Source organism: Podarcis filfolensis (genome assembly GCF_964270895.1).
Source record: "Podarcis filfolensis genome assembly, chromosome: 6".
Lineage (NCBI taxonomy): Eukaryota > Metazoa > Chordata > Lepidosauria > Squamata > Lacertidae > Podarcis > Podarcis filfolensis.
In genome coordinates, this window is record NC_139609.1 from 86,101,723 (window position 1) to 86,118,366 (window position 16,644).

Genomic DNA, 16,644 nt, shown 5'->3' on the forward strand with positions numbered 1-16,644 from the left:
TCAGCCCCACTCACCCCACAGAGTGTTTGTTGTGGGGGAGGAAGGGAAAGGAGAATGTTAGCCGCTTTGAGACTCCTTCGGGTAGTGGTAAAGGTAAAGGGTCCATTAGGTCCAGTCGTGACCGACTCTGGGGTTGCGGCACTCATCTTGCTTTATTGGCCGAGGGAGCCAGCATACAGCCATGTGGCCAGCATGACTAAGCCGCTTCTGGCGAACCAGAGCAGCACACGGAAACGCCATTTACCTTCCCGCTGGAGTGGTACATATTTATCTACTTGCACTTTGACGTCCTTTCGAACTGCTAGGTTGGCAGGAGCAGGGACTGAACAACGGGAGCTCACCCCGTCGCAAGGATTCGAACCGCCGACCTTCTGATCGGCAAGTCCTAGGCTCTGTGGTTTAACCCACAGCGCCACCCGCGTCCCAGTGATAAAGTGGGATATCAAATCCAAAACTGGCTATGAGTCATGGCAGCTACGTGGAATTGGGCAATGGCGCTCTCATGGCCAGGTGTTGAGGGCAGGCCATGGGAGACCGCTCGCTCTCTCGAGCTACCGTGGGGCATCTTGCTGGGCACAGGACTAGGCAAGAACTGTGACTCGATGCAGCATGGGCATTTCATGTATTCTTTATTTTCAGGGCCTGAGCAGCATATCCCATTCGCTGCGCCTTGCCACAGCCAACTTGTCACACATGCACATAACCATCTGGTCATCTCACAGGAAGAGGAATGCCCAGCATGCAGCACTTTTATTTTATGAGGGTACATTTGTAGAGTGGAGAAAGGAAGCAAATTGCTGAGGGTATTGTTATGATGTCTAATCTCCCCACCCCCAAAAAAACAACCTGTGGCTTTAGAGTCCCGTGCTATGTGCAACATAATCTCTGCTCTTGTACATCGGGTAGTAAACAGCGTACATAAAAAGCTTACACTTCTGCCTTGCATCAGATTGAGCTAAAAAATCAGTCTCCTCTACACCTCTTAATTCAGTATCTTCTGCCATGTCCCTTTGCAGTTGCGCTCCACTCGACATTTCCCTTCCAAAACAATGCATTGTTGTGACTCCACACACACACACCAGGGGGGCTTTAGTCTTCCCTGGGTGCCCTGGTCCATTTAATCATTGTTTCAGGAGATCTGTAGAGGAAGATGAGCTTGGCAAACAGCTGCTCCTCCAACTCCAGCTCCCCGGCTTCCCGAGCCAGGAAGATATCCGTGCAGAGTTTCAGGATGCGGTCCACGTTGGGCAGCTCTTCGAACATGATGGAACGCGAGATGCCATTGAAAAGCTCTCGGATGAACTTTCCGATGACCAGAACAAAAGACATGTAGAGGCCTACAATGCTGCAGGGGGGAAAGAGAGATGGTGATGATGTTCAGGGTGTTCTTTGAGTTTTCGTAGACTCATAGAATTGGAAGGGACCCCAGGGGTCATCTAGTCCAACCCCTTGCAGTGCTTAGCCCAATGTAGGGCTCAAACCCATGGCCCTGACATTTAAAGAGTCTCATGCGCCATGGGCAAAATTGACCCAAGTAGTCCCATCAGCCGAAGCCCTGCGCAAGGACTTCCACTTGCGTAATGAGCTTTTCTTCCCCTCTTCTTGCCTTGTGTACCCCAGAAATTTATTCTGGGGGGTTCAGAAAAAAACCCCAGAACAGCACACTGGCAAGGGTGGAAGGAAGGGGGAAGTCTCTTCTATGTGGCAAGCTGAAATGTTTGCACTGACAGAACATTCAACAGTGCAATACTGAATTCCTGCCAGTGATTGGCTGCCTGTTCTGTATTTTTCAAGGCAGCACAGCAGGGAAAGATTTCTCTCAGGTCTCCCCAAGCCGCCACCTTAATCCAAATCTCAATTGCTGCCCCAGAAATAACAGGTTCCAGTTTGACATCCTTACCCATGAGCTGCCAGAAATCCCAGGCTAGGAGGGCTGACCTTGTCGTTGAAGATGAAGAGTTCCATATTCTTACTGCATCCATTACCCAAACAGCCAGGGCTCTGCTCTTTAACAACCCACCATTCGGGAACATGGCTTAAGGACCCCTTGGCAGGCAGCTGCTGCAGTTCGATGGTGATATTTCTGAAGAAGGCCATCTTGTCTACGTCCTTTGGCGCATTGGAATGAGCTGCGGAAATGAGAATTATGGGGTGGGGGTGAGCTGACCGTAGGACCCCTGCCTTTCTCCCAACCCACAGGACAACACACATAGCTGTGGGCGCTTTGCACAGCTGCAACACAGGAAGATGCCCCCACACCAAGTCAAACCATTTGTCCACCCGGTTCAGTATTGCCCATGATTGGCAGTGGCTCTCCAGGGTTTCTGATGGGAAATACACAAACCTACCTGGAGGTGCCTGAGCCTGAACTGAGGGTCCCTTCTGCATTCAGAACAGATGCTCTACCACCGAGCTGTGGCTCTTCCAGGCTAACGGGAGCGAGGAGTGCAGTCACTTCCTCCTACCCTAACATTTAACAAGTGTCCTTGCCAACACTTCCACTTTCTGATGCCATACTCAAAATCCCCAGGGAGAACTGGAACCCCACTTTAGCCACACACAAAGATGAGCCTGGATAGCTCAGTTGGTTAGAGTGTGGTGCTGATAACGCCAAGGTTGCAGGTTTGATCCCTGTATGGACCAGCTGCATATTCCTGCATTGCAGGGGGTTGGACTAGATGATCCTCAGGGTCCCTTCCAACTCTACAGTGCTATGATTCTGCTATAAAGAAGGAAATGCTTTTTAAAACTGAGGTGGAAGTGGCAAAAGAGTGCTAAGGAGTAGTTCATTGGCTTTAGAGGAGTGCCGTCTTTTTCGCTCTATAGGACGCACCCGACCATAGGACACACCTTGTTTTAGAGGGGGAGAACAAGAAGAAAAAAATTCTCCCCCTCTCTGCTCAGCGCCCCTTCAGCGAAGCAGCAGGAGAAACAGGGCCCCTTCAATTTCTCCTCCCGCTTCGCTGAAGGGGCGCTGCGAAGGGGCTTCAGCGAAGCAACCCGAAGCCTCTGGATTCAGGCGGCTATCCCTGAAGCCTGGAGAGCGAGAGGGGTTGGTGCGCACCAACCCCTCTCGCTCTCCTGGCTTCAGCAAAAGGAACCCGAAGCCTCCGGAGTACAGCGGGGGCTCCTGCTGCGCTCCAGAGACTTCAGGCTTCAATGAAGGCAACCTGAAGCCTTTGGAGCGCAGCGGGAGTTCCTGCTGCACTCCGGAGGCTTTGGGTTGCTTTTGCTGAAGCCAGGAGAGTCTCGCTCTCCAGGCTTCAGCAAAAGCAACGCGAAGCCTCCGGAGCACGGAGGGAGCGCTCCCTCTGCACTTCGGAGGCTTCGCGTTGCTATTGCTGAAGCTAAGGAGCCTGCATTCACTCCATAAGACGCACACACATTTCCCCTTAATTTTTGGAGGTGGAAAAGGGCGTCATAGAGCGAAAAATATGGTATGTTCCCTGAGTCTTCAGCAAGACATCGTGAAGAATCAGCAATGAAAGCAGAAGCTCCATGGGTCTAAACCAGGAGCAGTCAACACGATGCTCAGCAGCTCCCATCAGCCCCAGCCAGAATGGCCAATGGTCAAGGAGGGGCATTGGGTACCCTTGGTCTATACAGAGAACAGCTATATGGGCGTCTAGTTTTGAAAACAAAAGAGGCACTCAAATCAGGAGCACAGAACCCACTGCACATCTGAAGTTTATATCCAACCAGGGAACCCCACAACCCCTGGGCCCCAAAACAGCCGCGCCTCATTAGCCAGTAGTCTCTGACACCTTTGGGGTTTGTTTGTTTCTTTTTTAAAAAAACCCTTTGCTTCAATTAGAGCAGCCCCACCTGCCATTTTTAATTTCCCAAAGCGCTTCTGGTCCCTGCATGGGTTCAGAGCCATTCGTGAGAAACGAAGATGGTATGGGTGACTGTTTGGAGCTTTTGCCATGATAGTGGCAGCTGGGTGAAAAGAATTTGGGGTGAGGGTGTGGGGGAGGAAACGGCACCCATGTGCTCCTTTTGCTAGTTTGACCCAAAGACAGCACATTTCCAGGTGTCTGGAACAATTAGACAGTAGCTTTTTGCTCATACGATACCACATGCATCTTTTGGGTTTGCCTTCCTAGAGCAAAACTCTGCAACTCTGACCTCCTCTCATCTTCAAGCAGGCAGGTTTTTCCTCCACTTTTGTCCACTTACCCACTTGCAGCCGATGGGCCATTTTAGCTTCTGCTCCGCCAGCTGCTCTCAGATACCTTGGAAGGACACCAGGAAGCAGACTAAAATGGGGGTGGGGGAGCAGAACGAAAGCAAAGCAAAACCTTGGTGAATGCTAAAGGTCTCCTTTCCAGATGAACACGTGTTCATTTTTCACATATACCCCACACAACTTCCAAGATAACAAATCCATGGAGGAGGAAGGTCTAATCCATAGCTATGGTAGCCAAGTGGAGACCCCACATACAGGAGCCATATGCTACCAAATACCACATGCTGAGGGACACATACTGTAGAAGGAAGCGCTAACGACCACCGAAAGAATCAGGGGAAAAACATAACACTAACACGCCTTCCGTTCTGGTCCCACGTAGCATTTCGACGATTTGCTCCCGAATCCTCTTGTCTTCATAGCGCATCGTGTGTATGCCGGATGCTTCAATATTCTTCACGAGAGAGGCATTCCTGATTCAATAAGGATAGGAAGAAAAGGTTAAGGGAAGATTTAGACGTTCTTCAGGGCAGGCGTTATGGAAGAGAGAGATTCTCCTCTTGCGCTATGTGCCTATTATGAAACGGACAACAAAACGGGTTTGCCAAGAGATGGCTTCCTCTGGAAGATCTACTTGACAAAGTGTCGCAGAAAGGATGCAGTGCAAAGGGTGGGACTTGGAGGGTTGGATGTGAGGTCACTAAACAGAGCAGGTTTCAGTTAGTTCCTTAGTAACAACAACAACGTGGCAGCCATGGGCAGCAAAAGAGAGAGGTGCCGCCGCTACTCCACACCAGTGAGTAAGGACACGAGAAAAGCCTGCTGGATCTAACCCAGCATTCTGTTCTCACTGTACCCAACCAAATACCAGTGGAAAACCTGCAAGAGGGGTGGTTGTACACACATACACAGAATACACTTAATATTAAAAAGATAAAAACCTGAGAAGAGTCCAGTGGAAGTTGATGTAGATTGCGGAGGAATTGGAGAGTTCTGCAATCATAGCTTTCCGACTTGCAGGGCTGATGCTCCACAGCAAACTGGCATTGCCTTTTATTTTAGCAACGATGACGTCCTCTGGGCTATAGTTGACTATAAATTGCATGGCAGACTGAAGAAAACACAAATGTTTTTGGTTTGTTTGCTGTTGTTCCAAGCAAGACAGAGAAACCTCTTGAGCTAAATTCCTATCTAACCTGCTTTTGGCAATCCAGTAAAGATACCATTCAAATCCAGTTTTAATTCAAATTGGGTCTCACCAGCTATTGTTGGAGAGAAAGAGAAAAGGATGGCAATTTTTTCTGCAGGAGGTTTCCTTGTGCACAATAAAATATACTTACAGGATGGAGGGCATATTGAGTGGTGAGTTCATTATACGCCGCATGAGTGAAAGGGACCAGATTCTGCTGCTGAGCACTCATGGTAAACAAAGACTAGGAGAAAGAGGATGAAATCCCTTGTTACAAACCTCAGCTCCACTATACAGACGTACCTCATCACACCTTAGCTGGTTCAGACCCAAAGGTCAGTTTTACACACTAGTCACAGGCTGACGCTAACCAACCCACAAGCTCTACAGCTCTGGATTAGTTGCATTTCAGCACCCATAATTCAAACTCTGTAGCAACAAGGTTCACAGCAGTAACAGCAGAACAATCACTTTGAAGCATCACACAGCAACACAGATCCATAGGTGAGCCCAGAGGATAATAGCATGCGACTCTGAAAGAATGGGAGTTCCAATGGGAAATAAAGTGGGCATTTCCTACAGGAATCTGAAGGAGAAGAGGGTGCTTGGTGGCTCCGGATTAGGGAAGAACCAGGTTGGTTGGCGTTGACACTTGCTATGAACTAAAAGGCAAAGGACCCCTGGATGGTTAAGTCCAGTCAAAAGTGATTATGGGGTTGTGGTGCTCATCTCGCTTTTAGGTCGAGGGAGCTGCTCTTTGTCCACAGACAGCTTTCCAGCCCATGTGGCCAGCATGACTAAACCGCTTCTGGTGCAACGGGACACCGTGACAGAACTCTTAGTGCACGGAAATGCCATTTACCTTCCCACTGCAGCAGTACCTATTTATCTACTTGCACTGGCGTGCTTTCAAACTGCTAGGCTGGCAGGAGCTGGGACAGAGGAATGGGAGCTCACCCCATTGCGGGGATTCGAACCACCAACCTTCCGATCAGCAAGCCCAAGAGGCTCAGTGGTTTAGACCACAGAGCCACCTGCGTCCCTACAAGCAGAATGGCACTGTTAAACACAACCCTTTAACTGGAGACGTTAAGGATCATTGAGCTATAACTCCTCTCTATTTTTTTGTCGTGTTAAAGCAGCAGCTTTGCATGGTGGAAATGTTCCAGTACTCATCGAAAATACTTCTCCCCAGTCTTAATTATAAATTGACCCTCCACCTCCTGCGGACCTACCTCATAACCGCTGATGGTAATTTTGACAGAGACGCCCAAAGGCTGGTTAGTTACTCCCGCCACTGATTTGACCAGTGACATAAGAAGCAGTGGGAACCAGACAATGCAGATGAGCACAAAGACAATGAAGCCTCCCATCCCGTATTTCACAAGCAATTTCTTCTTCTGCCCAGGAGGCTGGGGGTATTTCTGCAAAACGGAGAACGGGAACAAAGCTGTGTGTATACTCCGCTGATAAAAAAATTTTAAACCCCCCAACTTGTGCATCAAGGTAGGACAAACTCAGCATTCTGAAAAACAGAATTCCACGCATTTGCTTAATTTGCATATATTTGACTATCCTACATATATTCCACTCAGGGCCAGCCTTTTGGCGCTTGATGGAAAACCACAAAATAATAAGAAGAAGAGTTTAGATTTGATATCCCGCTTTATCACTACCCGAAGGAGTCTCAAAGCGGCTAACATTCTCCTTTCCTTTCCTCCCCCACAACAAACACTCTGTGAGGTGAGTGGGGCTGAGAGACTTCAGAGAAGTGTGACTGGCCCAAGCTCACCCAGCAGCTGCATGTGGAGGAGCAGAGACGCGAACCCGGTTCACCAGATTACGAGTCTACCGCTCTTAACCACTACACCACACTGGCTCCTAACACCTCCCTCCCCACCAGGGAAGAGGGAGGGAGGGAGTGATAATCTACACCAGGAACAAAGAGGAAATAATCATCTACACTGGGATGTGCTGACCTTTTGAATCCTGCCGCCTGAGGCGGTCAGCTCACCTTGCCTCATATCTTTAGGTGCCAGGCAAAAGCATTTTTCTCTTTGGCTTGGGCTGTTTCACATTCAATGTCCTTTTACATGTGTTTTTGTGAGAGGGAGTTATTGTGGGCCACATGCATTTACAAAATATGAGCAGAGAAGTGTAGGCCACATTCCACCACAGAGTTAGGCACACTTAAACTTGTTGACTTGTGCAGCCAGACAAGAGATTCGCCCCAGTCATTGCTCCTGATAGACCACCCGGAGTCATCTTGATTGGCGGGGCTAATGGTAACCCTTAAGCATCAGGACTCACTTTCTCAGATTCTCTCCAACATTTCAGGATGAAAATGTTAGCATAGATATCCTCCACACAGATCCAGCTGGAGAGGCTGAGTGTGGTGTCGGTCCAAACCCAGTCCATGGCAGCCCTCAGTTCTGTCAAAAACGGTATCAGGCGAAAGCTGCACAGAGGAGGAGAAAGGTGGCTAGTTAATGGGGCAATAAGGACCCAAAACAGTCAAAGCCTGTCTACAAAAAAAGGCTTTCCCGGTATTGTAAGAGTGATACAAATTCTCAAACTCTGGTGCCCTTTTGTTGGCATCCGTCTTTCTCGAGAGACAATGGAATGTGAAGTCAAACCGATGGAGAATCACAGCACCTGCTGTGGCTGCAGAGACCAGTAACTCATAACTGCTGCCTCCTGCATTGCTTTTGCTGTCTTAGCAGCACTGAGGTCACCTCTCTGGGACTGAAACCAGCTTGGCTGCAGGAGTTGCCAGAAGGTGGTGTACAAGGAATCATCCAACTGTCTTAGGGACTCCACTCTGGATTTCTGCAGGGTTTACTTCATAGCCTTTTCTTTTCCTGGAGGTATCTCAGAAGGTAGCAGAGGTTAAGGACCAGAGTTTTCCTTCTCCAGGAGGACTACCTTCCCAGGTTGATGAGCCCCATCTGCCCCTCTCTTCCCTCCACAGCACATGCAGAAACCACCTCCTTGGCCGTTGGACCCACTCTTCGTCTCGTCCACTTAATCCACTAGAGCTTTGTCTTTGTCCCTACCCTAACTCACTGAGGATTTGTGACTCATCCGCTACCCTCACCTGGTTTAGCCAGCCAGTCGAAGCCATTTCCCAGGGTGTGGCCGCTACGGCACACCGACAGCTTCTGGGAGCCACAGGTGAGATCCGAGTGCAGGGTGGAAACCAAAAGTTGACAAACTATCCAGGAAGGAGCACGACGCTTCCCCCTAGATATTATACCCACTTCAGAAGTCAGGGAAACCCTTTGGCATTGCATAAAAGCCCAACTGTGTCGTCGTCAATGGGGCGATTAAGACCATTGTGCATCTGCTGTAGCCTAGTGATGGCCAAATTGAGAGAGGGGCTCTAAAAGCGGTTCAGGCCAATTTGTGGAGGGCAAGGATATCGGTAGAGACTAGTAAGCATGGCTATATGCCACCTCCAAGATTAGAGGCACCAGGCAGACGCTGCACATGGAAATACTTGGCAGATATTGTGTGTGTGTGTGTGTGTGTGTGTGTGTGTGTGTCTGATACACAACCTGCTCCCCTCCTTTCTAGTGTGCAAACTGCGTCACACTTCTCATTCCAGCCTCTTCTATGCTACAGGCTACATGGAGGAATCCCAACTTGCCTAAGGCCACCCAATAATGTTTACAGCCAAGCAGCTGCCGGAACACACAACTTCAGGAGGTATCTCAAGCCAGCATCTGCCTCCTGCCTTCCTGCCCTCTGAGCAGGTTACATTACTCTAAAAAAAACTTGTAACAATTATTACAATGAAAAGGTTTTTTCTTAATTCTTACCATTACATAACTTTAGGCACCAGGCAAAAACATTCCTACTTCGTCACGTGATGGCCTTTTTACGTGGGTGAGATGTTTCAATCTAGTTTTTTTTTCTAAAAAAAGAATTGCTTTTTCGATTTTTATAAATGTTTATTGTATGTTTGTGTTTATTTGAGGGCTGTGGCAAAAAAGCAACTAATATAATAATAAAAATAAAATTTCTTACACAAAATAGTAAATTGATAATTTTGTTTCACAGTAACTCAGTGTGAGACTGTAAGGACCTCTTTTACCTTACTATTCCGTTTCCTATGTATGTTATTTCTATATTTATAGAACCCCTGAGGAATTATTTGTTCCAGCACAGGCCTGCAATAAATCTTCCTTCAAGCACCTGGAGATTTCCACCCACCACCCCCTTTCCCCCCCGTCAGCCGTTCTTTCTTGCTCTTGTGATTGGCTTGTTAACATAATGGCTTGCGTTTCATGGGGATATTATTAGGTTTCTCTGCCCTCCTTTATAAAAGTGCTGCTTACCCTTGGAATAAGAAGAGGTTTATGCAATTGTAGCTCTTAGTCAGAACATTGCCCAAGACCCGTTCGGGGTAACCGCATTTGATCTGATAAGCCGACAAACCAAAATAGACACACTTGACCAAATACCACAGCTGAGCCACCGGATTCCTGTTAAACCTCCTGCAAGTAAACAAGAGAGATGTTCCAATCTCCATCTTTAACAACTATGACTAGTTAAAAGAAAGATTTCTCAGTGTATGGCCCTCTTTGAACTCCGCAGGCAAACGCAGCAGCTAGGGATGTAAGGAGGAAGAGATTTCCACCCCGTGCTGTGCTTGCCGCAGTCAGCGCTGCTTCCGTTCTGCTACAGTTTGGCTTCCGCTGAAACCTACCTTATGCATCTTGGCCAAAATGTAATTGATTGCATACTTAATTTCAATGCATTTCAATGTAAAGGAAACCTCAAAAACAATGCAGAAAATAATGTGGTAACTTTGGTAACATTCACAGGCTATAAAAACAGAACAGTGGTCAATACCACTTATATTTGATCACACGATTTCCATCCCTGATCTTGGCAAAATATGCAAATTGTACCAAATTCTACTCCCATTTCTCTTTCCAGCAGAACTCTCCAGCATTCCCAATTGCAGTCTAGGCTGAGCATGCAGAGACATCTAGAAAAAGTAGTAAACGTCGGCTGTGTGTGTGTCTATGTGTGAAGGGGAAGGACTAAGCAGCAACACATTCATTGCAATTCAAAGGAAATGCAATGCAAATGGGGGTGGAGATGAAATTATCTACATATCATTTGTGAAATGAAAGCAGCAATAGCAGTGAATACTGATCTCATTTGCTGGGTTGATTTCTGATCTGGACATGGGACAAATAAGCAAACATGGATGCTTTAGTTGAGATTCTTGCAGGACCCTCTGGGCCCGTTTGAACTCTACAACTCTATGATTCTATTATCAGCAATTTCTGCTCTAGTTTCTGTTTTTGTTGGAATTCTCTGGCATCTTTCATTGTCATACCTTTCCGTTACTCCAGGCAAGATGAAGAACATCCAAAAATGGATGCCAAAGACAAGTAACACCTGAAAAACACATTTCCCAAACATGCTCTTTCTCAGGTAGATGGCACGGTCAACTATCATCGTCCCAAATTGCACCAACAGCATCACCAGGAAAGCTTCAGGCACCTGGTCTTCTGAAAGGGACTCTGTGATGTCGGCGGCAGCCGAGTGTTTCTGAAACAAATTAGAAGCATTCGTTGATAACATGCGGGAGTGAAGAAAAGGAGCAAGCCTAGGCTTCCAGTCAGAGTCTATGGGCAGATCAACACTACAAAGCTATTGTTGTTTATTTTAAAATTTATAAATTTTAAATTTTTAAATTTTAAAAAAAAATTTTAATTTTTTTTTAAATTTTTAAATTTTTTAAAAATCCTCTATTTTCTTGTCCAATCCAATACTTACAGGACATAACTAAAACAGACGCAAGTCATAACCACAAAGTCAAGGGAAGAATATACATCAGGAGGCTTAGTTTGGTCAGAATCAAGTACAGCTGTACCTTGGAAGTCGAACGGAATCCGTTCTGAAAGTACGTTCAACTTCCAAAATGTTAGAATACCAAAGCACGCAGCCCCATTGGATGTTTGGCTTTCAAAAATAGTTTGCAAACCGGAACAGACACTTCTGGGTTTGCGAGGTTCGGGAGCCAAAACGTTTGGGAACGAAGCTTTTCAACTTCCAAGGTATGACTGTATATACATTTCCAGAGTTATCACTAAATACAGTGGTACCTCGGGTTAAGTACTTAATTCGTTCCGGGGGTCCGTACTTAACCTGAAACTGTTCTTAACCTGAAGCACCACTTTAGCTAATGGGGCCTCCTGCTGCCGCTGCGCCGCTGGAACATGATTTCTGTTCTCATCCTGAAGCAAAGTTCTTAACCTGAAGCACTATTTCTGTGTTAGCGGAGTCTGTAACCTGAAGCATATGTAACCTGAAGCGTATGTAACCCGAGGTACCACGGTACATCACTTCTGGTAAATGAGTCCCCATAGCCACTAGAGGGCCGTGAAAATTTGTGTCCCAGGCTTTTTAGACTCGTCTACCCATGTACTATCTGAAACCAAAGGGGCACATTGCTTGGCAGATGTGAAATATATTGGCATCATTTTCCGCTCTCCTACCCCACTATAGCTTCCACACTTTCAAACAGATTAGCAGAACAGATTCAAGCCTCCTTAAGAGTCTGGTGTCAAATACCTCCTTGGTTCTGGAACATGGAAAGCAATAACAAAGTGCTTTTGAGTACGAACCATCATAGAACTTTAGTGTGGCAGCTAAAGAAATTTTGGAACTTCCTGCCTATTGATATCGAGAAGGCACCTTCACTGTATTTAGCACCCGCTAAAAACATTCTAGGGATGCGGGTGGCACTGTGGGTTAAACCACCAAGCCTAGGACTTTCCGATCAGAAGGTCGGCGGTTCGAATCCCTGCGACGGGGTGAGCTCCCGTTGCTCGGTCCCTGTTCCTGCCAACTTAGCAGTTCAAAAGCACGTCAAAGTGCAAGTAGATAAATAGGTACCGCTTCGGCGGGAAGGTAAATGGCGTTTCTGTGCGCTGCTCTGGTTCGCCAGAAGCGGCTTAGTCATGCTGGCCACATGACCTGGAAGCTGTACGCCGGCTCCCTCGGCCAATATAGCGAGATGAGCGCCACAACCCAAGATTCGGCCACGACTGGACCTAACGGTCAGGGGTCCCTTTACCTTTACCTAAAAACATTCTTGTTTAGACAAGCCTACCTAGAAAAAAAAATGATGTGAATTTTGACTTTCTGTATGTTTTAAACTATTGCTGCAAATCTTTCTTAATTTTATGGCTTTATCTTTTGGTAAACTGCTTTGAGGTTTGTTTGGTTTTTTTTAAAAAAAATTACAATCAAGTGGCGTGTAAATTTTAGGAAATAAATAAATACAACAAATAACTCCTACACATCAGGCATTGTGGAGGAGTGGCTTCAAGCCAATTGGCAAACATTCAAGGCACCTGTTGCTTTAGTAATTAGCAAGGCGAGCTGATACTTACACCGAAAGCCCAGTAGCCGAAGATGACAATAATAAAATTAATCACATCAACCAGGAACATGAGTGCATAAACGTCACAGATTAGGCTGCACTCTGGATGAATAATGTCGTAGAAGAATTGCCTTATGGGCCGGTATATCTGAAGAGCGCTGCAAGTGAAAATTTATCTAGGTCAGTCCAGTTGAAAAGGAGAGTCGTGTTTTTCAAAAGGGTCACTTACTTTCTGAAAGCTCAGTGGAATGTATGCTGCATGTCTAGCAACAAAGAGTTCGGCTGTATTCGTGAATCATCCACTGTAGCTCGTAAGAACCTGGTCACATCCATACCATACTTTAAAAATCTCTCTTCTACCACTTTAAGGGCTCCCCGCACTACGCAAAAATCTTCAGAAATGCATCTTGTTAAGGAAGTCCTAACAGCACCCTTAACAAATTGCATTGAGGTGAAGTCGTGACTCTTATAGTGCTACGAGCGGGCTTTAGAAGTACAGCGTTGTTGCTTTGACCGCAGTGTCACACACCCATAAAGCTCTAGGGCTGAAAGGAGAATCCTTTAGTCACAAATATTCCCAAGAGAAAGCATATCAAGCACTTTCACAAACTTTTTGGACTGCTTCGTCTTTAAATACTCGTATTCACAGAGACTCCTGAGAATCCCATGGACTGCAAGAAGATCAAACCTCTCCATTCTGAAGGAAATCAGCCCTGAGTGCTCACTGGAAGGACAGATCCTGAAGCTGAGGCTCCAATACTTTGGCCACCTCATGAGAAGAGAAGACTCCCTGGAAAAGACCCTGATGTTGGGAAAGATGGAGGGCACAAGGAGAAGGGGACAACAGAGGACGAGATGGTTGGACAGTGTTCTCAAGGCTACCAGCATGAGTTTGACCAAACTGCGGGAGGCAGTGGAAGACAGGAGTGCCTGGCGTGCTCTGGTCCATGGGGTCACAAAGTCGGACACGACTAAACGACTAAACAACAACAACATTCACAGAGTACCGAAAGATAGCCTTTTAAATATAACCAACTACGTGGAATTTAACATTGTGCTGTTCCAATCATTCATCTGTGCGGACATTGCAGCTTTGCAGATGGAACAACCCCCCCCCTACTCTTCCCTTTGTTCCCTGTTCTGGGGGCTCTCCCACCCCCTGAGCCAATTTTGCAGGCACTGGGTGGGGGGTGGAAAGCCCCATTACACTTCCTCAACCAATATGTGAACCGAAGTGCAGCTGTCCTTTGAAAGTCACACTACTCCAAATTTTGCAATGTAGTTCTCCAATCAAAGTGTACATATACAAGGGGAAGTGTATAAATAAAAATGCATATACTCATGAATACCACACACGCAAAATGCGTTATATTAGGGAACACTGCCTGGGAAAATGGCTTCCTATGTCAACACTGAATACAAAAATATTAAATGGGAAATTTGCACTAAAACGCTGATGAATTTTCACAAGGATTTCTTTTTTAAAAAAGCTAAATGTTGCAGATTGCTGCAGAAATGTGGACAACTGAATTCATGACTAGGAAAATGAGAAACTGAGAGAACCACAATTGACAGTTCCAGCCACTGCATAGCTTTGCCTCACATTGGCTGTGGCGCCACCTACTGTTGACCTCCTGGCTCTACGCATCCCAAAGGGCACCAGCCACCATTAACACACAGATGTCAGCAGCACAGTCTATTACAGGGAGTGGAAGGTCCATTGATGACACCCGTATTCCCACCCACCCACCATCTTGCCCCCAGCTCTGTTCATTCATGTTGCAACATCTCACTTTCTAAATAGATTTTTAAAAAATAAAAATAAAATCCCAATTTACATTTTAACCAGCAGCTTCTTTGCCTTCATCATCTGCTGTTTCATTGCTGCTTTAGTAAGTCTCTTCCCGCCAGTGGGTTTTTTCCTGAAAAGGCTCCATTTCTTCTTGGCTTCCTCCAGAGTTTTGTCTGCCAAAAAGGAAAGTTAATCACAGCTCTCTATCTGGGAAGCATTCGTTTCACGAGAGCAATACCTCATTTTAGGCTCTCACCAACTCATGTGGGGTCCATCCACAAAACACAAAACACTTGATCCGCCACCAACTCAGTCACGTTATCCGTGCCGCCAGTCCTCCAAGCATCGCTTCCAGTGACCTCTGCATAATATTAAAATGGAAGCTCTTCTGCCAATTTCTGCCCCAGGGGTCTCCCCCCACAAATGCTGGCACCGCAACAGTTTAATGAACACAGGGAGGTCAAGTTTTCTGTTTCGTATGTGTAAAAGAAGTTCAGAGAAACAGGGAAGAAAAGGGTGGATGGCCAATCAGCCGTAAAAGCAGGAGGAGGTGGAGCAGGAACACAACAGACACAAACAATTCATTGAAAGATCCCAAGAACATAGGAAGTTGCTTCATCTAGAGTCCATTAGCTCAGTATTGTTTCCCAAACTTTTTCCTCTTGGCCACACTTTTGGAATAAAATTTTGCTCACCGTTTTTTTTAACTGATAAGAAATACATGGGGAAACCAAAAGAAACAACTCAAGCAGTGCTTGATTTATATAACATAGAACCCAACTACCTTCATTAACACTCGTGGTGGTGGCCCTGGAGGGACTTGGGTATCTAGAAGAATAGTTTCCTCCTGATCCAGATGGACGTTCCTTCAGATGGCCCCTGTGCCTTTTCTTCTTTTGCCTCCCTGCCAGGTTCTTTTCTTCAGCATCTGGTATACTGACCCCTTTGGAATCCCAAAGTCCATAGCACTGTAGAATGCAGTACAGTGAAACACATCAGTGAAACACAGGGACCACAAACTGCTTGAGGAAGCAAGAGACGATGACAGATTAGCAGAGAGTTGCTTGAGACTGAGGTCTGAGGCCCCTCAACTCATTGACAGTGTCCTCTCCGGAGATGTCTCTGTGTTTATCTATTATTACTTTTGTATCCTACCTTTCCTCCTCAAGGTTCATCCCCACAACAACAACAACAACAACAACAACCCTCTTAGGTTAGCAGGGAGGATCCCCAAGAACACCAATATTTCAGGGCTCATGCTGGCGTAAGTGTCAGGAGGTCCTACACATGAGGTCCTACACATGCCTGACTGGCATGTTCTCTCCCTCCTGGTAGTTCTTTTGGGAGATTCAAAATCTTTCTCCTGCCCGAATATCATAGCGACTGATACCAAGAGGTATCAGCACATTTCAGGATCAGCAGAGTATAGGCAGTCAGCATTCAGACTCAGTAGCGCAGCAATTTGGCTAAACTATGATTATTTACATATACACACTTGGAGCATCGTAACTCAGCTCCTTCCTCTTCAGCATCAGACAGCAAAGAGAAAGGACAAAGGACAAAAATCCTACATCACGGAAACACAGTAATAAAATATCCTGTCTCCGTCACTTCCCACAATGTGGAATGGAAACATACACCGTCATGTGATAAAAACAATCCCATGACTGCAACACAGGGAATGAATCCTAACAGTAAGATCTGCCAGTATTGATTCAGTCAGCTGAGCCAGGATGAGGGAGTTACATTGGTGTATCTCTGATTGAGCCAGGAGATCCACTCATCCAAGTGGACCTTGGGTTTGGATAGCCCCCTTGCCTACCCATGCTGCCATCAGAATCTGACCTTTCAATGGAAATAAACATAAGTGGCAAGATAATAATACAGTGGTACCTTGGAAGTCGAACAGAATCCGTTCTGGAAGTCCGTTCAACTTCCAAAACATTCAGAAACCAAGCTGCGGCTTTCGAATTGGCTGCAGAAAGCTCCTGCAGCCAATCGGAAGCTATGGAAGCCCCATCAGACGTTTGGGTTCCAAAGAACGTTTGCAAACTGGAACACTCACT

At 46.4% G+C, this 16,644-nt stretch overlaps 1 protein-coding gene across 1 annotated transcript in view; it reads right to left on the reverse strand.

Annotated features, from left to right (window-relative positions):
- Positions 1 to 115: 115 nt before the first annotated feature.
- LOC310764420 (piezo-type mechanosensitive ion channel component 2-like) overlaps positions 116 to 16,644 on the reverse strand; it is a 66,816-nt gene continuing 50,287 nt past the window's right edge. The window contains exons 40-52 of the mRNA XM_083618259.1: positions 15,363 to 15,546; positions 14,625 to 14,751; positions 12,797 to 12,944; positions 10,732 to 10,946; positions 9,719 to 9,877; positions 7,689 to 7,836; positions 6,614 to 6,802; positions 5,530 to 5,622; positions 5,131 to 5,300; positions 4,546 to 4,662; positions 4,180 to 4,259; positions 1,901 to 2,129; positions 116 to 1,345 (exon numbers count right to left, since the gene is read on the reverse strand). Of these exons, the coding sequence (XP_083474385.1) occupies positions 1,090 to 1,345; positions 1,901 to 2,129; positions 4,180 to 4,259; positions 4,546 to 4,662; positions 5,131 to 5,300; positions 5,530 to 5,622; positions 6,614 to 6,802; positions 7,689 to 7,836; positions 9,719 to 9,877; positions 10,732 to 10,946; positions 12,797 to 12,944; positions 14,625 to 14,751; positions 15,363 to 15,546 (2,115 nt within the window). The 3' untranslated portion in view covers positions 116 to 1,089. The remainder of the gene's footprint in view (positions 1,346 to 1,900; positions 2,130 to 4,179; positions 4,260 to 4,545; positions 4,663 to 5,130; positions 5,301 to 5,529; positions 5,623 to 6,613; positions 6,803 to 7,688; positions 7,837 to 9,718; positions 9,878 to 10,731; positions 10,947 to 12,796; positions 12,945 to 14,624; positions 14,752 to 15,362; positions 15,547 to 16,644) is intronic.